The 27105-nt window shown below is 38.8% G+C and overlaps 1 protein-coding gene and 1 long non-coding RNA gene across 2 annotated transcripts in view; both read left to right on the top strand.

Moving 5' to 3' along the window:
• Positions 1-209, top strand: part of LOC308636787 — a 532023-nt gene extending 531814 nt beyond the window's left edge. Inside the window, exon 3 of the long non-coding RNA XR_014019476.1 lies at positions 72-209. This is a non-coding gene — a long non-coding RNA (uncharacterized lncRNA). The remainder of the gene's footprint in view (positions 1-71) is intronic.
• On the top strand, positions 208-23709 carry LOC308636366 (leucine-rich repeat-containing protein 37A2-like; the record flags this gene model as incomplete). Its single annotated transcript, XM_081271780.1, has 14 exons — positions 208-214; positions 784-1409; positions 1539-2150; positions 3243-3937; positions 6507-6638; positions 7622-7693; positions 11512-11583; positions 12167-12247; positions 17002-17073; positions 17793-17867; positions 19173-19291; positions 21612-22301; positions 22387-23255; positions 23614-23709. 14 exons carry the CDS (start codon positions 208-210, stop codon positions 23707-23709), a joined length of 4218 nt encoding a protein of 1405 aa, XP_081127906.1.
• Between the last annotated feature and the right edge of the window lie 3396 nt (positions 23710-27105).

Here is a 27105-nt window from a genome sequence, read left to right as displayed (position 1 = left end):
GGCCGCACGCATGCCAGGCGAGCGCGCTACAGCTTGAGCCACATCCCCAGCCCCCCCTTTCTGTTTTCTAGGAGGGCTTTTTCTGGTTAAGGCGGCCACTTTGGCTTAGGGATATGTACAGACCTCTCAATGCCACACGTAAGAAAAACATGGCACAGAAGCTACATGACAAGGACTCCTCTGATGAGGATGAGATTTTCAATAAGGATGCTGGGTAAGTGACTGGGGGTGATATAAATTCTCAAGTGAAGAGGTAAGGAAAAGCTTAATTGCTCCTTTCAAGAGTAACAACCTTGGCTTTGTTCTTCTCCCAGGGATGAAGCCCCATCACAGACCTCTGGGGGGCCGGGGAGTTAACTGACAGTTTGCTTCCATTCTTGGGCAGGGATTCACCTGGAGAGCCGCCCCCAGAGGTAGATCAGTTTGCTGTTCCACGTCAGGATCTGCATCAAGACAAACTAATTTGGCAAGAGAGGCTCCCAGAATTGGTTCCAATGCTAGATGGGGATCAGAATCAGGTCCTAGCTCTACCTTCTCGACTCAAAAGTAAGATTCATACTGTCAATCTAGATCAGTCTACAGATCACCAGTCATTTGAAGTACTTGTTCCACCTCTAGATAGCCAGAGTTGAAAAGCAGCAAAGTTTATTGTTTCACCACTGAATCTGAAGAAGGATGTAGCTCAGCATCCGAGATTTGCTAAAGAAGTTGGTGGAACTCCAAAGCAATTTGCAAAACTTCAGCTTCAAAAAAACTTGGATGATTATGTATATCCAAGTACAGATGTAGCTTATTCTGGCAACCTACCTCCGGAATCCCAGGAGAACTCAGATGAGTCTCCAGAAACTCCTGACCAGGTTGAACCTTCTCTGGAGGCCCAAGAGACTCCTGAGGAGCTCCAGTCCTCTTCGTCCCAGCAAGAAGTGCATCATAAACTTTCATCTCTAAGAAGTGACACTCAGCCAGTTGTCACAAGGAAACCTGCAGATCTGGTTACCGTAACTCCGCAGGCAGATAAAGAGATTCACCTTCCTTCAGGCCAGGAGCAGGCCCCAACCCAGCCTTCAGAGGGTCTTGAAGTAGTAGAACCTTCATCAACCCAACAAGAGGCTCCAGCTCAGACTTCAGAGCTCTCTGAACCCTCTTTATCTGAGCAAGAGACTCCAGTTCAAGCTCCCAAGTCCCCTATGGAGAATATAGCTGAAACTCTACCAACTCTACCTGTAGTTCCATCTCTAGGTCAGGATCAAGTTCATTATTATAACTTGCCCAGTGTTACAGGTAGGCCTGCAGACGTGGAAATTACCATAACTTCGGAACCTACCAAGGAGGCCGAATCTTCTCTAGCCCAGCAGGAGGCCCCAATTCAGCCAGAGGCCTCTGTTCGGGAGGCCCCAGTTCAGCCAGAGGCCCCAGTTCAGGAGGCCCCAGTTCAGGAAGCCCCAGTTCAGGAGGCTCCAGTTCAGGAGGCCCCAGTTCAGGAGGCCCCAGTTCAGCCTCCAGAGTATGCTGAGGAGGTAGAACCTTCTCTAACCCAGCAAGAGACCCCAGCCCAGCCTCCGGGCCCTCCTGTGGAGACTGAACCTTCTCTCAGTGAGCAAGAGACCCCAACTCAGCCTTCTGAGTCTCCTGGGGAGGACCAGTCTTCTGAAAGCCAGCTGGAAGTACCAGTGCAACCTCTAGACTTGCCCAGTTTGACTGCAGATGTACTAGCAATTACTATAACACCTGAACCCACTACAGAGGTGGGAACTTCTGTGATCAATGGTGAGGCTATAGTTCCTCCCTCAATTCCAACTCATGAGTTAGGACCTTCTGCATCCCAGCCTGAAGCCCCAACTGTGCCTCCAGAGCTCCCTAACGATGTAGGTCAACCTCCAGAAGGTGAGGATGTGACAGGTTCTTCTCTAGGTTCTGATCAAGCTGAGTCTCCTACTCCAGAATTGAATAATGAGGTTGAAACTTCAGCGCAACAGGAGACCCTAGATGAGTCCTCAGTGTCCCCTGAGCAGTTGGAACCTCAGCCAAGCCCTCCTCTAGAGGAGGAACAACCTCCAATTGATCAAGAGGTCCCCAGTCAGCTTGAAGAGCTGCCTGAGGAATCTTTATCAAGTCAGCAGGAGAGCTCATCTCTGCCCTCAACGCCCCCCGTGAGTGTTGAACTTCCACCAGTCCAGGAAACACTCCCAACTAAACCTCCAGAATCCACATTTGTCTCGACTATTGCTTCATTCAGTGATTCCATGTCATTTTCACCTCAAGATCTAGAAGTAATGTTCAGAAGTGGGTCTTCAGATTTGCCTAAAACCACAGTTCAACATGTGGCTCTGATAGTTACTGTACCTTCAGAAGCCACTAAAGAAGTTGAGCCAGTTTCCACCCAGCAAGTTACATTTTATCCAACCCAGTCTAATGCCCCTTCCCAGTCTCCAGGATTCCCTGAAAACTTTGGATTTTCTTCAGCCCAACAAGCAACCACAACTCAGATGGAAACTTCAACTCAGGTCCTAAGTCAGAATAAAGCTCAGGATTTAACATCACCCAGTGTTACCTTTCAACCTTTGGACCTGGAACTCACCTCAACTCCAAAACCCACTAAACATTCTACAGCTGAGAAGAAGCCTGTAGCTCTTTCATTGTTCCCTATGGCTATTGGAACGTACCATATATCTCTTCCAACGGTCCCTGTATTTGTTTTTCCAACCATGAAGGAAACTTCAACTTTGCTTCCAACGTATCAAGAAGGAATAATTCCAACACAAGAAACTTCAACTCAGCCACAGGTCCTAACTGAGAATCAAGTTCATTTTTCAACAGTACCCAGCTTTACATTTAAACCTGTGGAAGTGGAACTCCCCATAACTCCAGAGCCCAATGTGGGGGTTGAAAATCCTACAGCTTTTCCTCCAAAGCCCCACTACGTGGAACTCCCCATAACTCCAGAGCCCAATGTGGGGGTTGAACATCCTACAGCTCCTCCAAAGCCCCACGACGTGGAAATCACCATAACTCCAGAGCCCAATTTGGTGGTTGAACATCCTACAGCTTTTCCTCCAAAGCCTCACTATGTGGAACTCACCATAACTCCAAAGCCTAATGTGGGCGTTGTACATCCTACAGCTTTTCCTCCAAAGCCCCACGACGTGGAAATCACCATAACTCCAGAGCCCAATGTGGGAATTGAACATTCTACAGCTTTTCCTCTAAAGCCCCATGAGGTAACACTTCTACGTCCTCACCAGGGGACTACAAATCCTCCTCCAAACCCCCCGGAGACAACATTTCCACATCTAGATCTGGAAACCACAAATCTTCCTCCAGAGCCCCCTGATGTGACATTTCCACGTCCATACCAAGAGACTACAAATCCTCAAATCAACCATGAGGAAACGTCGGTCATGCCTCAATCTTTTGAAGTGGAAATTACCATAACTTCAAAACCCAACATTGATGTTGCGTCTTCTCAAACCTTGCCGGGGAAGCCAATTCAGCTTCCAGAGCCATATAAAGAGATTATAGCGAAACCTCCTGTATATTATGAGATTACACTTCCAACAATAAGTACAGCTCTGGTGTCGGAGTCATCTAGTTTTGGAGTTCAACCTCCAGACGTGACAGTTACCCTGACTGCACTACCCAGTGTGGCAACTGAAAGTTCTACAACTCCTACAACTCTTTCAACAACTGAAACAACTTCACAGCAAACAAATATGACTGAATTCACAATTCCACAAGTGGAGCCAGACCAAACCACAACTCATTTCCCCGAAATTTATGCCACAGAAAAGGAAGAAAATGTCACCAAGAACGCTAATATATGTGAGCTCTGTACTTGCCAAGATGAGACACTGTTGTGTGTTGGTCTCGCCCCAATGCAGAAACTCCACCGAGTGCCTGTAATAGAGCCCTACAGCTACAATGGCACCTTCGCAGTCTTGTAAGAATCACCTTTCCTCATTTGTGCTCTGCATTCTGTCTACCCTTTTCCTCAAGGGTCTCCTGGGCCTTTCTCATCTCCCCAACCCACATTGATTGACTTTTTGCTTTTAGTTTTTGCTTGTCAATTCTCCATATCCTCTTTTTCCTTCTTACTATTGTGCCCTTTCTCCAGTCTTTCACTTGTGATCATCCTTTATTTTCTTACCCATTTTTATTTAGCCCTATCATATCATTGCTTAAGCTTTACCATTTTGCTCCATCTGCTTTACAACTCATCTCATTAATGATGATACAACCAAGTGGTTAAGTGTAGATTCTAGAATAAGACTTTGAACCCAGATCTTTCATTTATTAGCGTTGTGACCTTGGGCAAAAAAGCTCTATGTCTCAGTTTCCTTATTTGGAAAATGGGGATTATGATAGTTACCGGTTCATAGGATTGTTGTGAAATTTAGATGAGAGAGTACATGTAATACTCATGTCAGTGCCTATCATATATGAATACTAGCTGTTAATATTATTATTCAGTCCCTCAGTTATGTCCAGAATTCATCTTAGCCTTGGCTTTCATATAACATCCATTTTGTGCCCAACTGAGGGCTAAGTACTATGGGAGCCACAGAAATATGACATTGTTTACAGAACACAAAAATGATAGGTGGGAAGAAGACTAAAAATTGAGATGATATATAATTAAGTAATAAAAGAGGATGCAGACCACATGTGCTGTAATTCTTCAGAATCTTTCATTACTGAAGTAGGGATGTTGGGAAAGCTGTACAGATAGGCTTAAATGTTACCTGGTGCTTGAAAGTGGCTATAATTTTAAAGAAAAAAACGGGAAGTATATCTACACAAAGGAATGGCTGCAAGAATGACCAGGATTTGGTAGACTAGTGGGCCTACAAAGTATTGGGTTAGAATCAATGAAAGGTAATATGAAAAATCCTAAATATCAACTATAGATGTTTGAAAGCTACACAGTGAGAAATGAAGAGCCACTGAAAGTTTTCAAGCAAGAGATAAAAATAACTAAAACAGGAAGATAATTTTATAATCCATTTTTAGAGTGATCTAGAAGAGAAAGCTTAATTCAATGGGGCCACCTAGAAAACTTTAGCAAAATCTATGAGTAAAGCAAGAAGGAGCTTAATCAGAGTGGTTGTGATAGAGTAGAAAGAAAATCCTGGGAGCACAAGGGGGAGTGGGGGAAGGAGGTTGGAATGGGAATGGGAAAAACAATAGAATGAATCAGATATAACATTCCTATGTTCATATATGAATACACAAGTAGTGTAACTCCACGTCATGTACAACAACAAGAATGGGAAGTTATACTCCATGTGTGTATGATATGTCAAAATACATTCTACTGCCATAACTAAAAAGGACAAATAAAAGAACAAAAAAATCAAATTCCATCAATTTATTCTGTTTGATAACAAATAAAAATGCCAGGTTTTAAAAGTAAGATATTAAAAATATTTTAGGGTATGACTTTAGTCTGTTAAAAGGAAAAAAAATCCTGGGAGCTTTAGAAGAATAACAAATGCTTTAATGATTGACTAAAAGAGTTAGGGGATGAGGTGTACAGAAAAGAGAAAAATAAAATATGGCTCCACGAGTTTTGTCCTGGATAAAAAATGAGAATGCTGGTGATGTAGCAGGTGGAAAACAACACCAGGAAGGAAAGCCAGTTGGAGAGAAATGAGTTCACTCTTAGCCATTTCTTAGTGGGGAACATAAAGCCCTCAGAAGGCTTCTGGTTGAGTGGAAATGTCCACTAGGCCTTTGTCCACTAGATGAGCAGGCTTATCCTCCAACCTCAAACGCCAAGAAAAAGTCTAGGTAAAGATGTATAAACAGAAAAGTTATTGCTAAGGGATAAGAACAGAGTTTTTAAAAAAAAGTTGAAGGTATCTGCAGAGTTGAAACTGAACATAATTTAACAGCTTCTTTAAATATGTCATTCATAGATACATTCTCACATTAAAAAAAAAAGTCAACAGAAGTATATTGGATCAAAGTGAAAATCTATACCTCTATCCTTTTTCACCCCTTGTCCATGCCCTACCACCCATAAGATGACCCCTGTTACATATTGGTGTGTGTCTTTCTTTCTGCTTTCTCTTCTATGCATAATTTTCCCTGATGAAGTTTAAAAAAGAAAAAAAACACTGTGATTCATGCTTGTTTTCTATGCAACATGTTCAAGAGATCTTTCCACATCAGCACACAATTAGAATCACATCCGTGATTTCTAATTGTCCTTATCCTCCTAATACCTGGAGATATTTCAACAGAGGGCACTTAGGCAAAGCTTTGGTGTCACTTGCAATGTGTTTCTTAATTCATATTTGTTAATATGGTAGATTCTTGCCCATTTTTCTGTTGAAATTCGACAGATAGGAAGTTAAACTTCTGCTTTATCATTTGTGCCAGTGGCTCATATTATTATCTTATTGTGAAACGGGGAAGCTGATAGTTCTGAAAATTAGAAAGCTGGGTTTTTGTTTCGTTTGTTTTTTCTATATTTGAATGTTCTCCATGAGTTTTCCATGATTGTTTTACTTTTTCTGTTCATTTTTTCCCCTACTTATTCAAAAGTATAAACTGTTTCTTCACAGGAATTTCCAAGGAAACGTTATTTCTTACATTGAAGAAAACATATGGAAATCTTACCGTTGGGCTGAGAAACTGTGAGTATATTCTCTCCAAACATGAATACAAAAAAAAAAATGCATTGTAAGATCCTTCTTAGTCTAGAATGTTGAGGTCAATTCTGTTAGAAAAAGGTTTTCCCCTCCATAAATCAATTCAGCCTGTATTGAGTGAAATTTGGTAGTTATTTTAAAAATTAAATTTCATGGGGACTGGGTTTGTAACTTAGTAGTAAGTAGAGTAATTGCCTAGCATGAAGCGAGGACCTGGATTCCATCCCCAGGACCACAGCAAAAAAATAAATAAATAAAAATTCAATTTCGTGGACCCTCTTTGAAGTAAGTAAAAAACAATTTAAATTTATTTTCCATTTTGTAAGTAATACATAATTACATTCTTAATGAGTAAATATGAAATAACAGGTAGTGATACCATCCCTGTGCTCTAACCCTCCACCCCTGAGGAAACCACTACTCTGAGTTTGGTATATATACCCTTCTGGATCTTTCCCCATGCATTTGCCTACACACATATTTACATATAGCAAAATAGGTTTGTTGCATGGTTTTATTATCTTTTTTTACATAAATGGTAACATTCATGCAACTTGACTCTTTCACTTCATCATATGTCAGGTTTCTTTTTAGTACACAGAACCTACTCTATTCATTTGAACTCATGCATAATATTCCATAGTATGAACATATCATGATTTATTTAAAAATAATTCCCTTACTGATGTATGTTTAGAGTGTATATGGTTTTCCTGTTCGCATGCTTAATGTCAATAAACATACTTCTTTGTGAACATGGGCATATAATTCTATAGAATAGAAATGAGATTTTGGGGGGTGAAGACTATTGTAGATATGAAATTTTAGCTACCCAAAAAAAGGCTATGCCACCTTATACTCCTGGCAAGTGAATATGACAACATTCATTTTCTCATACTTTTTTACCACTGGATATTCTCCATCTTTGTGCTGAATTTTGGTCCAGAAATAACCTTTTCATCTTTCAGAATTCTCAGTGAAAATTCCCTGACTGAATTACACAAAGATTCCTTTGAAGGCCTGCTATCCCTCCAGTATTTGTAAGTTAGTTAATCATATTTATCTGTGAGTTATGGGTTATCTAATGAATAAGGGGTTCATATTAGATAATCTGTAAAATCTCTTCCAGCAATTAAATTCTGTGATTGTGTAAGTTTGTATAGATTTTAACCCATCTCCAGCATTAAATACCTCCTAAGCATTTTTAGTTTTAAAAATTATATAGACAAGATACGGATGGGAAAAAAAACCTCCACTTACAGTGGAAAAGTGGTAATAAGATCAGAGCAATTACTAACACTCATATGAACCTTGTTTTATAAGTGTTTCATGTATTTATATCTAGTTTACAGCCCATGGATCAAAACCAATCCACAGTCAATTTTTATACAGCTCATTAACTAAGAATTATTTTTACATTTTTAAAATGCTGTAAAATAAATAGGAAAGAATATGTAGCAGAGATCGTATGTGGCCTGCAAAATCTAAAATATTTACTATCTGGCCTTTGCAAATAAGGTTTTAAAAAGTTGGATTAGTAGAACAGCGGGAATTAAAGTTAACCTCAGTTTGGTGCCTACAGGAGAGAAAAAAAAAATAGGCCACCTATATTCATTTGAATGCCATTAATTAGAATGTTTTAACAATTAAACTGAATTAAATTAATGCTTAAAGACTAAATAACTAGCCAGCATGATGGCCAGCATGATGGCATACACCTGTAATCCCAGTGGCTCAGGAGGATGAGACAGGAGGATTGCAAGTTCAAAGCCAATGTCATCAAGGGCAAGGTGCTAAGCAACTCAGTGAGACCTTGTCTCTAAATAAAATACAAAATAGGGCTGGGGGTGTGGCTTAGTGGTTGAGTGCCCCTGAGTTCAATCCCTGGAACAATAAAAAAAGACTAACTAAGTAAGTTAATTACATAATAATATTTTCAAGACTATTAAGCTACTGAAGAACATACCAGTATTAAGGATTTCAATGCAGGAATTGACATACCTTCATTAAAAATAGATATTTGCCAAACACAGAAGTATAAAGAAGGTCAAGTGTCATATGTTTTCTCTCATGTGGGGACACTAGAGAGGAAAAAAGAAAAGAAAGATGGGGGTGAGGCTCATGAAAATCAAAAGGAGATCAGTAGAAAAAAGGAAAGGAACCAAGGGGTGAGAAGAAGGGAGAGAAGGGGGAAGTGCTGGGGAATGATATTGGCCAAAGTTTATTGTTACATTGTGTGCATGTATGAATATGTAGCAACAAATCCCAGCATTATGTACAACTATAATACACCAATAAAATATGTGAAAAAGTTGGGCATGGTGGTACATGCCTGTAATTCCAGCAGTTCAGGAGCCCGAGGCAGGAGGATTGCAAGTTCAAGGCCAGCCTCAGCAATTTAGCAAGGCTCTAACCAACTTAGTGAGACCCAATCTCAAAATAAAAAATTAAAAGGGCTGGGGATATGGCTCAGTTTTAAAGTGTCCCTGGGTTCAATCTCAGTATCCCCCTCCAGAAAATAGATATTTGAAATGATGGTTAAATGGTGTAGCTTGAAACGTTTACACTAAGTAAGCAGATCAGAAATGCCTATAACTTTTCATTATTCACAAAATTAAAATCTCTCTATTATTATTGTCAAGGAGGGAACACTTACATAGTATTTTTATCTGGTTAAAGATAATTTAGGTTCTTTGCTGTGATAGCTTCATTTTTATCCTTTGTCTGTGGTATCTAGATATGTGTGGGTCATTAACCCTATTAAGCTAACTAATGATGTTTTTAGTATATATATTCTTTTTTCAGATGTAGAAGGCTTAAAAGAAGTGAGTATAAAGAGCTTCACATGATACTAAAAGTAGTCCTTTGAATTATCAAACCTCCTAGGCCCTCAGGGACAATTGCTTTTGTATTGGTGGTTTTAGTCACTTTTGCCTCAAACAAACGTGGTTTGGAGAAAACAAATGAGATAACTGCTTAATGGAGTAGACTTTTCATTATTTCTACTATGTAAGACTTTGTTAGCTGATTATTTCATGTTAGCATATATATTTGCATTTATTTAAAAAAAAAAACACTAACCAATAAAAAAGAGCTCAAAAGAATATGCCAAACACTGTTCCCTAGTATTGGAAGGACAAAGATGAGTAAGACAGGTTCCTCTTCTTTAGGAACTTAGGGGCTCACAGAGGAGACAAGGCTAAGCTCAAACCATAATGCAGCAAGTACCCAGTGGATGACAAAGTGCTAAAGAGGTGCAGCAGAAGGGCCAGCTGTGAAGTCACAAACTGCATTCTTTTTTAACTAGTCATTTTTGTCCCCCTCCTCACTCCCTAGATATTCATTTATTTTATAAATATTTTAGTTTCTCAAATACTTGTGTCAGTTTTAAACCTGGAGGGCAACACAGATGAGCAAGACCCAGTGCAGGCTTTCAAAGAGTTTGTATCAGAAGAAATGGGATACAAAAACAATTGAATTGAAAACAAATGGATATGGGCACTAAGAGGTATAAATTGTGTCTACAGCACAAAAGAGGAGAAAAGATTTCCAATTGGTTTAAGGAAAATGTTCCTACGGCAGTGCTGTTTCAACAGGACCTCGAAGGGCCTCACTCTGGGAATCATCAGATAGGCATCTTAGGGAAAATATACAAAGCTTACAAAGGGAGAGTGGGAGAAAGGCAAAACACAGAAATGTGTTTGAGGAGTGCCATGGGCACCTATAGGGCACAAGAGGGAGAATGGAACCCAACCTTCTAGGACTTTGAGTGCCAAGCAAAGGAGCCGTGGTGGGGAACCATCTGCAGTGCTCTAAAACAACCTTGAGTCTCAGATTCACCTGGAGGACTTTGTAGAACTTGGTTCTGGATACCACCCTCATAGTTACTGATTCAGTCATTCTGGAGTAGGGCTGAGAATTTTGCATTCTTCAAAAGTTCCCAGGTAATACTGGTCTTTAAGAACCAATTCTAGACAGCCTAACTGGTGACTGAGTTCGGGATTGATTAGAAAGGGAGAGCCTAGAGTTGGAGACACCAGTCATGACAGTTCTACCCATCCAGGTGAAAAGTGAGGAACAAGCTGAAATCTGTGGAAGTAAGAGAGTCAACTCTAATCAGAATGGGTGTTTTCAAATAAAAATCCAGTTCCATGTTGTTTTTCATTGTCCCATCACTACACAGCCGAAGCAGGTACTTCATGGAGTATTAAGGTAATATGAAACCAAAATGAGTTTCCATTAGTATGATAGAAAGTACAACTCTGAATTAGTTCAAAGACATGTATTAATTAGAGGAGTAACTGTCTTTCAAATGATTTGAAAGGTATCTTTTTCTTCTAGTATTAAAACTGGGTTAGAAAAATAGAATAAAGGACTAGGGGTATAGCTCAGTGTTAAAGTGCTTGCTTAGCACGCACAAGGCCCTGGGTTCAATCCCCTGTACCACACACACACACACACACACACACACACACGTGTGAAAGAAAAACCAAATTAAGCCAGGAACATGAGAATATTCCCTTTAATTTTAAAAATTACATGCAGAAATTAATACTTGTAGCTCATAATCTTGAACTTGATAAAACTGTAAAAGGTCACATAATAATTATCCTACTGTCAGGAAAGACTATCTCAAAACCTGTCAAGATATAAAGTTGTATATTTTACTTATGAAAGTGAGACTCAAGAGAAAAGTGGGCAGGGTTAAAAACTCTAAAAAATTAAAATATAAGTCCAAAGGTTTAGAATTTAAACAAAAACTAGGTATTCAATATTATCAATTCTGGATTCTATTTATTCATACTAATTAGATAGCTAATATCTAATCAAGGCAATATTTTCCTTTTACTTTTCCTAGAGATTTATCCTGCAATAAAATACAATCTATCGAAAGACGTACATTTGAACCACTACCTTTTTTGCAATTTATGTAAGTTACAACTTGATGATATTTGAAATTTTATAAACCCCCTTGCTACTCATTTGAAATTATGATTAAAATTTATTAGTAAAAAGTTACTAAAGTTATATAGAAAATCTTTTTAGTATCTAGCAAAGATAAGTATGAGAATTATTATACATGGATTGAAATGAGTCATTACAGAGCAGTGGTTCAATTAGTGTGATTTTATACCCAGGTGACATTTTGGCATCTAGTGGCCAGACACCAGGGATGCTGCTAAACATCTACAATATACAGGACAAAACTCCACAACAAGAATTTTCCAGCCCAAAATGTCAATAGCATTGAAGTTGTGAAGCCCTGTTTTAGAGAAGTAAAATATCACAAGTATTTTTTGAGCATTCACTGTTTTATAGCTAAGCCTCTGCATGTATAAACGCAGAAATATAAGTCATAAGTCAGGATCTTCCACAGCAAGATTTCTTTAGTGTGTGGAAAAAGTATTGAGGTTACATTTCATCATATATAAGTTAGAATCACTGCCAAATGATAAATGTTCTGAAAGAATATCTTTTTTCTTCTCCTTCTTCTTTGGCTTTCTTTTTTGTAGAAACCTTGGTTGCAATTTACTCACAGAACTGGGCTTTGGAACATTTCAGGCATGGCATGGACTGCAGTTTTTACACAAGTTGTAAGTGAAATAGAAGATACACGCATGTACAAAAAAAACCCCCAAAACTGTGTGTTAAAAACGTTATACAGTTATTGGTTAGCTTGATGTAAGCCCTGTCTTATTCTGAGAAGTATGTCTTAAGATCCATTCATTCTTTTCAAATGAGGAAACTAAGGTACAGAGAAGCCAAGAGACTTGTAATTTATATAGGACATGCTCTGCTTTCCCTAGCACTGATCTCTGGCACAGATAATAGAAAGCATCATGCAAGCAACACCCAAATTAGCATTGCCATGGTAGTCTCAGTGATGATGCTCTGACATGTGAATTGTCCTTGAATTTCATTTTTGAGTTTAACTCTGATTCAATCTCACATTTAGAGTCCCTAACTGCTTAAATATATGCAACAGGGCTACAAAGAATGAAGTTTAGCATAAAGCCCTCCAGGGAGCACAGATGCAGGTGCTTTCTCAATGGAAAGCAGAAACGAATTGGCTCAGGGGACCTCTCTCCCCAATCACCCAGAGCATTATTTTTCTAAAAATACCTGCCTCTGAAGTCATGAATTGTATGTAGGCAGCAAGAGGTGTGAGAAAGATGATGTTTATGATATAGTGTAAAAAACATTTGTAAAGAAAATACATTGCTCTGACCTAATTACATATACTTTCTTTCCTGACTACCCTCAACAAGAAGTATGGGTTTTATTTCCTTTCAGCTCAAAAGGAAATTTTGTTTTTACTTATTTATTTGATTTGTTTTGTTTTTCGGTGCTGGGGATGGAACCCAGGGCCTTGGGCATTCTAGCCAAGCACTCTGGCACTGAGCTGTAACATATACCCCTAACCCCTGAAAGGGATTTAAGACTCAAGGTGAAAGTTCTCCCCTCAACTCAATTTTGGAAAAAATTGTTCACCTGTCTCATGGATCAGGAATCCAGGTTCACATGGTTCATTTTGGGTTCCATGAAGGGATGGTTATGGTATGCCTGGAGCTGGATTAACTTTTCCTTCAGATGCTCATTTATTGCAGCCTTCTCCTCCCCCTCATCAATTTGCTGAAGCCTAACTTGGGGAAAGAATATGGAGAGTCTACTTTTCAAACAAAGCAGGGATGGGTGGTGGGTCACAAAGACTCATAATGGAGGAGGCACCAACTTATCTCTAGTTTCTGTGTTCATCTGAACAGAAAAAGGCATTTGCTTCATGATGAGAACTCAGAGCCAACTGGCAATGGACATTAACACTCATATCATGCAATGCGAATGGAGCTCTGCCTCTCAGACCAATTCATAGTTGCTTTCATAGATTGGCACATTGAGCCAGACAAGGTGCACAGCTGTGGTCCCAGCCATTTGGGAGGCTAAGACAGGAGTTCAAGGCCAATCTGGGCAACATAGTAAGACCTGTCTCTTAAAAAAGAAGAAAAGAGCTGGGCACAGTGACACACGCCTATAATCCCAGCAGCTAGGAGGCTGAGGCAGGTGGATTATGCAGTTAAAGCCAGCCTCAGCAAGTTAGCAAAATCCCTAAGTAACTCAGTGAGACCTTGTCTCTAAATAAAATACAAAAAAGAGCTGGGGGGTGTGGCTCAGTGGTTAAGTGCCCCTGAGTTCAATCCCCAGTACCAAAAAGAGAGGGAAAAAAAAAAAAGATTGGCACAACAGTCACGATCCACCAAGTGTGTATTGGGAGCTGAGCACTTTTGTTTTGGGTAAAATTTTTCTAATAGATAAAGCCATTTTGCTTCAGGAAACACTTGCCATAGTGAGAGATAAGCCTCTTAAATTTCTTTCCAAAGGCAACTTGCCAAGGGAAGATGCCGGTAATTTTATGATCAATATGAATGTACTGGGGTGTTTATAAGTTAAAATACCAATTTTCCCTGAACTATAAAAGTTTGTTCAGAGGTCTCAGCTGATGTAGATATATCATGAATTGAATGGAACCTAAGCTCTGGGTCTCCTCCCTTGCACAGGTCTCTTCTAAGGTTCTGATTGGGGCCCTCACAATTTCTTTTTCTTTTTCTTTTTCCTTTCCTTTTTTTTTTTGTTGGTACTGGGGATTGAACTCAGGGGCCCTCAACTACTGAGCCACATCCCCACCCCTATTTTGTATTTTATTTAGAGACAGGGTCTCACTGAGTTGTGTAGTGCCTCTCCATTGCCAAGGCTGGCTTTGAACCTGCGATCTTCCTCCTTCAGCCTCTCAAGCCACTGAGATTACAGGAGTGTGACACCATACCCGGCCCTCCCAATTTCTATATACATAAATTTTGCATGTTTTTATCAGAGGTCATTTCCAAAATTAGATAAGTTTCAGGCCCCACAAAGTCTGGATTCACCTCTGGGTTCCATGTAATACAACCTGGTAAATCTCTCGAATAAGGACTTTCTATTATTGACAAACACTGATGCAACAACTTAGCAGTATGTTAGACTATTTTGAACCTGAAAAAAGATGTGCCAAGAGCTTATTAGTAAAGTACCACTGTTTAAATGGTAGTAATAATCATATCTCTTCCAGATGAAATCAAAGCTAAGGTTAAAGTAACATCTGTCTTCTGTCTTAAACCCCCCCCCCCTTTTTTTTCTTTATATGGGCTTTGGGGTCAGAAATGAGTTCAAATTCCAGCTTTGCTTCTTACTAGTTTGGTGGCCCTAGGACAAGTTATATAACCTCTCTGTGCCTCAGTTTCTTCATTTGTAAAATGGGGTAATGATAACATTTACCACATAAGCTTATTATGAGGATTAAATATGAAATGCTGATCATAGATGCCTGGCAGCCTAATAGATGTTAGCTGCAATAATTATTCTTAAAAACTATAAGTAAATAGCAGAAAGATCAGTAGAGTAGAAGGGAGAGAACAGGGGGAAGGAGAAGAGGGGGAACAGAGAGTACTAGGGACCGAATTAGAGCAAATTACATTACATGCTTTTATAATTATGTTAAAATGAATCCTAAAATGTTATGAATAATTATAAAGAAACAACTAAAAAAATGTTCTAGCCAGGTTTAGTAAGACATTCCTATAAACTCCAGTAGCTCAGGAGTCTGAGGCAAGAGGATCACAAGTTCAAAGCCAGCCTTAGCAACTTAGTGAGGCTGTATCTCAAAACATAAAAAGGGCTAGAGATATGGCTCAGTGGTTAAGTTCCCCTGGGTACTATTTCTGGTGACCCCCCAAAAAAGTGTTCTGTAGGAATACACTAATGATTCTTGAGTAGAGTTAAGCTAAAGTCAGATTTTCTTTTTCTTTTTTCCTATTTCTTTTGTCTTTTTGTTTTCTGTTTGCTTGCTTTAATGAATTGAAGAAATATCTTTCAGTATTTTAAAGTAAACATTTGCATAAAAAATAAATTTACACTGGGAGGCTGAGGCAAGAGGATTGCAAGTTTGAGGCAAGCTTCAGCAGTTTCAAGGCCAGCCTGGGCAACTTATCAAGACCCTGTTTCAAAATAAAAAATAAGAAGAGCTGGGTATATAGCTCACTAGTAGAGTACCCCTAGTTCAATCCTGCATACAAAAAAAAAAGTTTATTTCTGGTGTTGTGGCACATTCCTATAGTCCCAGCTACTCCAGAGGCTATGGCAGGAGAATCACTTGAGCCCAGGAGTTCAAGGCCACCCTGAGCAACATAGTGAGATCCCATCTCAAAAAGAGAGAATTTATTCATTTTATTTACATGTAAACATAATGTTATTTATTTATTCAACAAACATTTATTAATACCTAGAAAATTTGCGGCACTATACCCGGCACAGGAATGACAATGATAGTAACATGAGATCCCTGCCCTCTCCCTGCCAGGAGACTGACAAGTCAGCAGGTGATTACATGCTATGGGAAAAGGCTCTGAAGTGACAGAAAAATACCAGTGACAGTAGGTGCTGGGAGCATGACTTCTACCAGTTCCATTGCTTAAAACTTTATCCTCTTTCCTTTGACTTCCAAGCCAAGGAATTGGTTCTATATTTTTTCTTAACTAAGTGAATTAGACCATGAAATGTTTTAAATTTCTAAAAATGAAAGACAAACACCTTGAACTATGGAAGGCACTAAAAATACTGTTTCCTATAGGGCAAGGGCTTCCCACTAGTATAGTTACTTCTAGGGTTTGTTTTTTTTTTTTAAAGATATACTCATTTTTTTTTTAGAGAGTGAGAGAGAGAGAGAGAGAGAGAGAGAGAGAATTTTTAATATTTATTTTTTAGTTCTCGGCGGACACAACATCTCTGCTGGTATGTGGTGCTGAGGATCGAACCCAGGCCGCACGCATGCCAGGCGAGCGCGCTACCTCTTGAGCCACATCCCCAGCCCTACTTCTAGGGTTTTTGACCTGAAAATTCTTTGCCATATTTTTTCTTTGTGTTCACTTTTTTCCCCTCCTTTTTTCTTTTTCTTTCTCTTTTCCACTTTATCTTCTAGAGAGCTGCATAATTCCCAAATAAAAAAGTGCCTTATAAAATTCTAAGGGTGATTTATATATAAAGACAAAATATTTTTTAAACATATAAGTTCTTTATAAAAAAGTAGTCTCGGGCTGGGGATGTGGCTCAAGCGGTAGCGCGCTCGCCTGGCATGCGTGCGGCCCAGGTTCGATCCTCAGCACCACATACCAACAAAGATGTTGTGTCCGCCGAGAACTAAAAAACAAATATTAAAAATTCTCTCTCTCTTTCTCTCTCTCCTCTCTCACTCTCTCTTTAAAAAAAAAAAGTAGTCTCATGCATGTTGAAAATATAATTTTAATTCCATTGCATGTTTCAGAATTCTCAGTCGTAATCCTCTGACAACTGTTGAAGATTCATATCTTTTTAAATTGCCAGCATTAAAATATCTGTAAGTATTACAACAATTTTAAACTCAAGATATGATTTCTGCTCTTCTTGTTTACTTCATCAAAGGGTTAAGTATTTTGTATTAATACTAAAAAGTCATAATTTTAATTTTAATTAGTTACTGGAGAAAAATGTTATGGTAAAGAAGAGTTAAGGAAGGATATATCATGGGGCAAGACAGCCATCAGAAGAAGGCAGCCATATTAAAGAACACTTACAGATATGGAACATGTAAACACATGTAAGAATATATTATTTATCCCAGAAAGCAAAGAGGAATACATGTATATTATTTTTAAAAAAGAAAAAAAGAGGGGCTTGGGTTAAAGCTCAGTGGTAGAGCGCTTGCCTTGCATGCGTGAGGCACTGGGTTCAATCCTCGACACAACATAAAAATATATAAATTAAGATATTGTGTCCATCTATATCTAAAAAAAAAGAAAGAAATGATGCAATATGAAAATAAGAAGTAAGATGATGATTTAAAAAAGATGTAAGTTCTATTTTTCAATGCCAAGATCATTATTTGATGGTGCAAATAGTAAACTTACGTATCTTCAATAAGAGCTTTATGGAATTATCTTCTATGCGAAATAATCTCTTAAGGCAGCTTGTTTTATGAGAAGCCAAAATAGAAGTTATCACATGTCCTTGAAATATTTTTTCAAGTATAGAATATTTATTGGGGTTCATCATGAATATCTTGGCTTTCTCTTTCAGAGACATGGGAACAACTCAAGTATCGCTTTCGACAATTGAGAATATCCTCCTGATGACTCTTGAATTGGAAAAACTGTAAGTTATTTTTTTTCTTAGATTTATTTTACTTGATTTTTTTAGGTCTCTTTTCATATCTTGAATTTAAAATTATTTTAATACATTATTTTCTTAACTTTATTGAGGTATAATTTTCATGTAATAAAATTCACACTGTAAGCGTACAGTTTGATGTATAGTAATGTAGTTACCACCACCTGATGATATAGAACATTTGTCATCCCCAGAATAGCCCCTTACATTGCTTTGCATTCATCCACTCCTCCTACACCAGCCCCTACAAACCACCAAATCTTTTATCTTTCCCTATAGTTTAAAATTTTCCAGAATGTCTTATAAATAAAATCATCTAGTAGTAGATTTTTAGCTTCTTTCACTTAGCATAATTCTTAGCATATCTACTATCAGAATAGAAGAGTTGCAGTTTCTCCATGTCTTCATCTAATCCTTGTTTCAAGTTATTCCTTGTTTCAAGGAATAATATTTTTTTAGCCTTTCTACTAGTAGGAATGTAGTGGTATCTCATTGTGGTTTTAATTTGCATTTCTTTAATAGCTGATGATATTTAATATCTATTTTTATGCACGTTTCTTCTCTTTATGCTTTTACATGTTCAAAGTGTCCAGATTTGGCCAATGTGATCTCTATTGTTGTTTAGCCACACAATGTGAGTTAAACTAAGCTATTGTTTATGCCCAGAATAATGTCTACCATTTACCACTCTCAAACGGAATTGAGATATGGACTCTAGTAGTTGGAGACTTATTCAGATCCTTCTTAGAATTCTATCTTTCTGTGCACTCCTAACCCAGAGCAAGATTTTAAGTTGAAAGGAGATGTTTTTACTGTCACCCAATTCTAATTTCTTTTTTATTTAGGCCTTCCATACCCACTGCCATGCTTTCCTTTCTGGTGGGCATCTCCCTCCTCCTTCCTATATATTTACAGTATTCAAGAGCCACATGCCAGGCACCATGGCACATGCCTATAATCCTGTCTGCTCAGGAGGCTGAGGCAAGAGGATCATGAGTTCAAAGCCAGCCTCAGCAACTTAGCAAGGCCCTAAGCAATTTAGTAAGACCCTGTCTCAAAAAATAAAAAGGGCTGAGAACACGGCTCAGTGGTTAAGCACTTTTGGATCCAATCCCTGGTACAAAAATAATAATTAAAAAAGCAGTTTACCATTGGTTTCTATCCAACTTGTCCAGGCTATATGTATCAAGAACTCCTTTCTACACTGTCCTGTGGTAGCCTTGGACTGTTCTTCTACTACTCAAGTAACTCCTTTTCCATTAACTTAATCCTCTGTGTTTCTATTTATAGGATCTTACCTAGCCATTTGGCCTGCTGCCTCTGCCAGTTTAAAAATAATATTGAAGTTGTCTGCAAGACAGTGAAGCTGCGATGTGACAGTGCATGTCGGACAAACAATACACGTTGCCGTGAGTCTGAATTGCCTGATGAGAAATGTCTTAACTTTTGTTTTGTTATTCAACTTTTAACTGGTGATCATAGATTTTTCAAACTAATGATGAAACTGCTTTATTTTTATTTATTTATCTAGAATTCAACTCCCTAAATTTCTGGATTGCTCTCTTGCTCAAAGTGAGGTTTTCAGCTATAATTTAATAATATAGCTATTCCATATGCCTAAGGATGAAGAGAAAGGAATAGAAGGGAGAAGGAATAATATTAATGGCCACACATGGTGTCCTGTGCTTTCTGCTTGGTACTTTGTCTTCCAGTGATAACTTATTCATATAGTACAATGCAGTTAGTAAGCTATTTTTTTTTTAAAGAGAGAGTGAGAGAGGAGAGAGAGAGAGAGAGAGAGAGAGAGAGAGAATTTTTATTTTTTAGTTCTCGGCGGACACAACATCTTTGTTGGTATGTGGTGCTGAGGATCGAACCCGGGCCGCACGCATGCCAGGCGAGCGCGCTACCGCTTGAGCCACATCCCCAGCCCAGTAAGCTATTTTTTTATACACTAGGTCTCAAGTGTCCTCTGCCTTATAGTGCAGGCATCAATCTATTTTGATCTGTTTGTGCAACTTTATAAAAGAGAATAAATATTTTATTTGAAGCCTAGGAGTTTCTGATTCTATAATAAGAAATTGCACCTAGACCATCCAACTCTGAACTTCTCTTAATCTCAAACTTTTCTATCCTCAGGTAATTCATGTGCTTTCAAATGTTTTTGTGTGTATTAGGTTTATTAGCACTAATTTCATGACGTTCAAAATGTGGTTGCTTTCATATCCAAATAGCTCAAAAATAGGTCTCTACCAGTGATCTTGGGCAAATTATAACTAATAGCACTTTGCTACTTATTACATACATATAACTTATTTTTCAAAATGATTTTTCACCAGTTACATTATTTCCTTTTCCCCCAGAGGTGAGCAGAACAAGTATTTTTCATCTCCATTTACAGATAAGGAAAACAAGATGGGAGGTGTCAAGTGCTATAGCCTTGAACCCAGGTCTTCTGTACCCAATTCTAACCCACATTCCTCTTTTGTCTCCAACCTTACCTCCTCTTTGACTCTCACCACACAAAAAAATACTTTTAGTTCTCCTGGGAAAGAAACCAGCTATTGCTGGGTATGGTGGACTGCAATCCCAGTGGCTTGGGAGGCTGAGGCAGGAGGATTGTAAGTTCAAAGCCAGCCTCAGTAACTTAGTGAGGCCCTAAGCAATTTTGTGAGACCATGTCTCAAAATAAGAAAATAAAAAAGACCTGGGGGTGTGGCTCAATGGTTAAGTGCCCCTGGGTTCAAATCCCAGGTACCAAAAAAAAGGAAAAAAGAAAAATCCAGCTACACAATGGTACACTTGACCTCATGTAGTTAGAAGCTTTGGATGATTCCCAGAGCTAAAATTGCTAGTTTTCACATCTAATATGAAAACAGGGAAGGCTTCTGACAAAAATAGCTTTTCCATTACTGTACTTCAGAACCTCAAGTATTGTTTATCCAGAAAATGCTGTTATTCTGTAGATTTATTGCACATTCAGCATAGGCATAGAACCAGGCAAACTTAAAAATCTTTTAACTCACATCCCAGATCCCTGCCTTAATTTAGGGAAAGAACCAGTATGGATATGGTGGGGTTTTTTTTGTTGTTGTTGTTGTTGTTGTTTTGTTTTCTGTGTAGAGGCATCTGTTATGGAGCCTAAGATGTATGGGGAACTGGGGCCAGGTGAAGGAACTGGGTAAGTAGGTGGAAAGGACATGTTCAGATGAGGGAGGATGTGTTAACAGAAAGAGCGGAGCCTGTGCTTTAGCATCTTGGTTCTTATTCTCCTTGGAAGAATGTCCTTTGTCATGATCATCTGTGATGGTGGCAGGAACATGACACACTGAAGAGGTGGATAGAGGAAGCCTTGTGCCCCCTCTGTATCTGAGCGGGGACAGCATGGGGTATGTAAATGTAAGGAGACACAGCTGATCTGTAGAGAATCTCTCAGAGCCCATGAATATTTCTCTTCTAGTCTCGGGCTTTTATTGAGTATTGGGCAATTGGCTTTCCTAAACAGAGTTCTTATATACAGTGTGGAATATTCTGAGTTAAGTAGCACTTTGTCAAAAAAGATGTCTTTTTTTTCTTTGTGTTGTTGCCATTTCATAGGTTTAATTATGAAATTATTTTTCTTTCTTCCAAATGACACTTAAATGTTTGGCTGGAATGTATGGCTGTGGACTGACAAAAAGCTGTCCATCAGTCTTCTGTTATCAAAAGTAGTCTCTTCTTTTTTGACAGTTCAAGATGCATCTGTAGGGAATGCAGAAGGATCATTCATGAAGGTGTTACAGGCCCGGAAGAAGAACACTAGCACTGAGCTTTCTATTGAGCCTGAAAAGCCAGCTTCAGATAAAAATGGTGTCACCTTTTCGGGATTCTTAAATGAACAGCTAGACTTCAATGATGAAAGTGATGTTATAAGTGCATTAAATTACATATTGCCATATTTCTCAGAGGGAAATCTAGAAGATGTAGAGTCAACATTATTCCCATTCATTAAACTGCTTTTTTCAAACGTACAAGATGGAGGTAATGCCATGGAATATTTGAAGAACAATACAAATAACTCCTCTCTTTCAACTGCATCCAACAATTCAACTTATAAAAACAAATTAAAGAAGTTTTATTTTCTGGAAAATTTGTTAGATGCAGAAATTCAGGAAAAAATTGATGAGGTGAAAAAAAAAGAAAAAACTGCCATGCTTATGCAATCTAGGCTTTTAGGTCCCAAATTTAAACGCCAAATCTTTCGAAAGAAATTGGAAACTGCCCAACCACAGGAAAACAGCCTAGCAGAGATTGGGAGTGTAGAGAAAAGGCTGCAGAGAGTGAACAGAGTCATCAAGGGGCCGAAGGGCATACGGAAAAGACACTTCAATGAAATGAGAAAACAGAGTATGGGAAGGAAACAGAGTGCAAATCTGTTGGGCAAATCTCCCACCTCCAGCATTTCAAAATTACAGCCTGAGATCAGACAAAACAAAAGACTTAACCGACACCCTTTTTGTTTTAGAAGATGCAAATGCTCGAGTTAAAAGCATGAAGGCTGATAAACCAGTCACGCGTTCCAAAAAAACTCACAGCTTTCATAAAACTTACCCTCTTGCAGCCCACAGAATACCCAAGGCCAAAGTGAGTCGAAAGTTCAGAAAGGATAATTTGCACAATAGACTGATGCTTGCAAAGAGGCCACCATTCTCTGCAATAAGGAGCCTCATAAATTCCCCCCCACGAGGGGCCTTTTCATCTTTAGGAGACCTGAATTCTCAGGAGAATCCTTTCTCAGGACTACCTGCTCTTTCAGAACCTATAGAAAGTGTTCCTGCAGAAAACAATACTGCAAAAATTCCTTCCGAAAGAAGTATTTTTGAAGCAAACATTACTGTGTTGGATGAACCCACCTCTGAAAATGCAACCTATGAAAACGCTGCTGCAGAGGCTGTAGATTCTGCTGTGACTCCTTTCAACATAATGCCAACTGTTCAACAAACCAATGAGACACAATGGGAATACCTCAACGCGAACACTGACTCACAACCCAAGCCTGAAGACTTATCCTACCCATTGACGGCATCCCCAGGTGATCAGTTTGAGATTCAGCTAAACCAGCAACTTCGGTCCCTCATCCCCAACAATGACGTGAGAAGGCTCATTTCTCATGTTATTCGGACTTTGAAATTGGACTGCTCTGAGCCCTATGTGCAACTGGCCTGTGCCAAGCTCATCTCCAGAACAGGCCTCCTGATGAAGCTTCTCAGTGAGCAGCAAGAAATCAAGGTGTCCAAGGCCGAATGGGATACGGACCAGTGGAAAACTGAGAACTATATCAATGAGAGCACAGAAGCCCAGGGTGATAACAAAGAGCATGAGGAGACAAGTGAGGTGAGGGCAACTATTGAACAAGAAGCCCAGACTTTTTCATCATTTAGGTTATACAATTGAAGCATTCAAGCAGGAAGACCAGGGGCTTCTAGTCCACATCTTGTCTTGGCCACATAACTTTCCCCAAGACAGTGATCCCCATTTTGTTCCATTAGAGAATAAAGTGGACTTAACACACAAGATAAACAAATAATAGGGAAAAAATGTGTGATAATAAGATGTAACATATTAAATTTGGTGTGTTCTTTAAGAAACTGCAAGCTATTCACCTGGAAGAATGGAAATTTTGAATAGTTAACTTTCATCCTTTCCAGTCTCTTTTTTACTTAATAAAAATTATTCTTTTTCTTTCTTTTAGCTTACAAAAGGAGTCCCGGGATATGGTTATAACAACAAACTCATCTTGGCAATATCTGTGACTGTAGTGGTGACGATTTTGATTATAATTTTCTGATTGAGGTAAGGACAACAATCAATTCAGGTTCCAGAATACATCTTATCATTGTAATAGATTTAGAACGTATACCCTGAAAACCAAAGCTCCTTCCCCACCTACTACTTGACATTTCTCTTCAGTCACTAACACTGAGTTATGCTTTGTTCTTTTATTGAAAAATATATTCTAGGGATTTTTATTTGTTTTACTTTTTGGTACCAGGGATTGAACCCAAGGGTGTTTGAACATTGAGCCACATCTCCAGCCCTTTTTTGTATTTTACTTAGAGACAGGGTCTCACTGAGTTGCTTAGTACCTCGATAAATTGATGAGGCTGGCTTTGAACTCATAATCCTTTTGCCTCAGCCTCCCAAGCAGCTGGGATTATAAGTGTGCTTCACAGTGCCCAGCCCCAGAGACTTTTAAAGGAACTTCATTTCCAGGGAATCTTTGAGAAATTGAAACCAAGAGAACAAGCTATAATTTCTTAAGAAATTAAGACTAATGTGGCCAGAGATGTCATCGTAGCAAAATTTATCCAACCCAAAACCATGTCCACAATTTGTTACTCTCATTTTTGTAAAGTTTTGATATACTCTCATTCTACCACTGATTTCTTTCCTTGTTACTGAAATGACAAGAGATGACTTCACTCTCAAGCAGCAGTCATTACCCTGGGGTAAAAGGAGAGGGCTAAAAGATAAAAGTGCTATATGTAGACTCAGTGGATCCACACAGCTTCCTCCTCCTCCAGTGTGTGAGGTATTGTCTAAGTAGGTGTTCAGTTAAAGCACTGCAGCTAAATTCTCATCAGGCTACTACAGAGCAGGTCCTAGTGATAATAGTATATTCCTGGCTTTGGCTTCTGTTTACCTTCTGTTTGCTTACATGATGGTTTATTACTTTTCTCAATAGGCAGGTTTAGAATATTAAGAGTCATTTAATAAGCTGACAATCTTGATTCTACCCTCCCAATTCAACCACCCAACTTAGCTAGTTTGCCTTTTCTACTGTAATAGCAGTCCTCCATTCCAGCCAGAGCAGCCTCTCCATATACCCGTCACACCATGCTCATTCCTTGCCTATCTAAAATTCCCTTACTTTGCCATGTCTGTGGAAGTTTTATGAATCTGTCAAAAACCAACTCAAGTTCATCTTTCTTCACAAAGCCTTCTCTGAATACCCCAGTTCTCCTGGACCTATGCCAACTATGAGATTTGTCTCCATTTCTTGAGGTGATTGTGAAGCTTTGTCCCTCCCCTCAGAATTTAAATTTTTGGTAAACAATTTTTTAAAAGATGGCTATAGGAGAGAGAAACACCAACATCTCTGTTCCATTAATGGAGTGGAACAGAGATATATAAGGATCAGATGGCTCAGACTTGAATAGAAACCTGACTGAGTATATTACATATCTACAGAAAAATAGGTCCAGGCCAGGAGTGATGGCACACACCTATACTGCCAGTGACTTAGGAGTCTGAAGCAGGGAAATTGAGGCCAGCCTGGGCAACTTAGCAAGACCCTGTCTCAAAAAAATGAAAGGGCTGAGTAGGTAGAGTAGGCTAGGTTCAATCCCCAGTACCAAAAAAGAAAAGAAAAATATGTCTACAGGAGAGCTGGTCAGTAGTAAAAGCACAGAAAAGACAAGAAAGAAACTGGTTTGAGGGCTGGGGTTGTGGCTCAGTGGTAGCGTCTTCACCTAGCATGCATGAGGCACTGGGTTCGAACCTCAGCACCACATAAAAATAAAGACAATAAAGTCCATCAACAATAAAAAATATTAAAAAAAAAAAAAAGAAACTGGTTTGAGTAGTGCCCATCCTAACATTTTGCGAGAGTAGCAATGGATCCCTGGGCAGGTGTGGAGTCAGTTTCACTGGCCGGACAACCCCTGGCCAGGAGAGGAGATGAATGGATCTATCTACCTTAGCCTTTTGTTCTAATTCTATTCTCACCAAGTAGCTTTCCAGTTGGGCTTAAGTATGCCTCAGAGGCCTCTCTACAGAGAAGCATTTCCCTTATGGTGTAGACAGATGTTCTGTTTGTGGAGCAGAAGTATTTCTTACTATCTGGTCATTTTCTGGCAATCTGTGTTGGGGTCAGTCCTGTAGCATCTATAAGGTGAGACTTCTCAGAAGAAAAGAAGTAAGTTCTCTCTTAGTGAAGACAGAGTCAAATTTCTAAGCCTAAGGGGTGCTTACACATGGGGTCAGTTTGCAAAAAGCCTGGGAAGATTATCACTGGCCATTGCACAGATGGTATGATCTGCATCTCTGGGTGGCATGTGACCTTTCTTGGAATTTCTGTAAAATTTTATACTGATTTAAATTTGTTTATACAGCTGGGTATCGTGGTGCATGGCTATAATCCAGTGACTCAGGAGGCCAAGGCAGGAGGATCACAAGTTCAAAGTTTGCCTCAGTTAATTTAGTGAGGCCCTAAGCAACTTAGTGAGACTATGTCTCAAAATAAAACATAAAAAGGGCTTGGAGTATGGCCAGTGATTAAATGCACCTGGGGTCTATCCCTGTCCCAAAACAAATTTGTATGTACAATTCAATCTTATATTCGTGTTTATTTATATTTTTATTATTTCCTCTCCCCACTTAGATGATGAGCTCTAGGAAGACAAGGGAGGATATAGTAGTAGATACTACTATAGTGGACAATATGGTGTTCAAAAGAAAAGAGATGAGATATTATGTCAATTCCACAATGAGGAATCATGTAATCCAGTATCTGAAGTAGCATACAGAGTCTAAGCAATAGACTCAAGTGATCCTAATACGTTTGCATATATTTATATGCATGCATGTTATGTGTTAAGAATCAAACCCAGGGCCTTGGGTATGCTTTGCCACTAAGCTACACTCTCAGCCCCTGAAACTTTTTAAATGTCATCTTTTAATATTCAAATCACTGGGGGGCTGGGATTGCGGCTCAGTGGTAGAGCGAGCACAGGCAGGACTGGTTGGATCCTCAGCACCACATAAAAATAAAGGCATTGTGTTTTGTTCATCTACACCTTAAAAATAAATATAAAAAATTCAAATCACTGGGGGAAAATGAATTAATAGTAATAGAAGCCTAATGAAGGAGCAAGTAACAAAAGATGCCTACTTTTCACCTTAAACATATTTCAGTAAATGTTAAAAAAAGAAAGAAATCATGATAGTAGTAGAAAAAGAAAATAGAAGCAATATATATATATATATATATATATATATATATATATATATATTTATAACCTGATGGAAAACAGCTTTCTAAGTCTGATAGCACAGGCAGAAACCTTTAGCAGTCTTTAGCAGATGTGACCATCCTATCTCTGATGCCCATTAGCAAATAGTATGTATGGATGTGAAGCATATAGAACAAACAGTTTCCACATGTTATTTTATTTAATCCTCA

This window comes from Spermophilus citellus, assembly GCF_964194105.1.
Source record: "Spermophilus citellus genome assembly, chromosome: 17".
Taxonomy (NCBI): Eukaryota; Metazoa; Chordata; class Mammalia; order Rodentia; family Sciuridae; genus Spermophilus; species Spermophilus citellus.
Note: the sequence above shows the minus strand (reverse complement) of the source record. Positions and strands in the feature narration are given on the sequence as shown.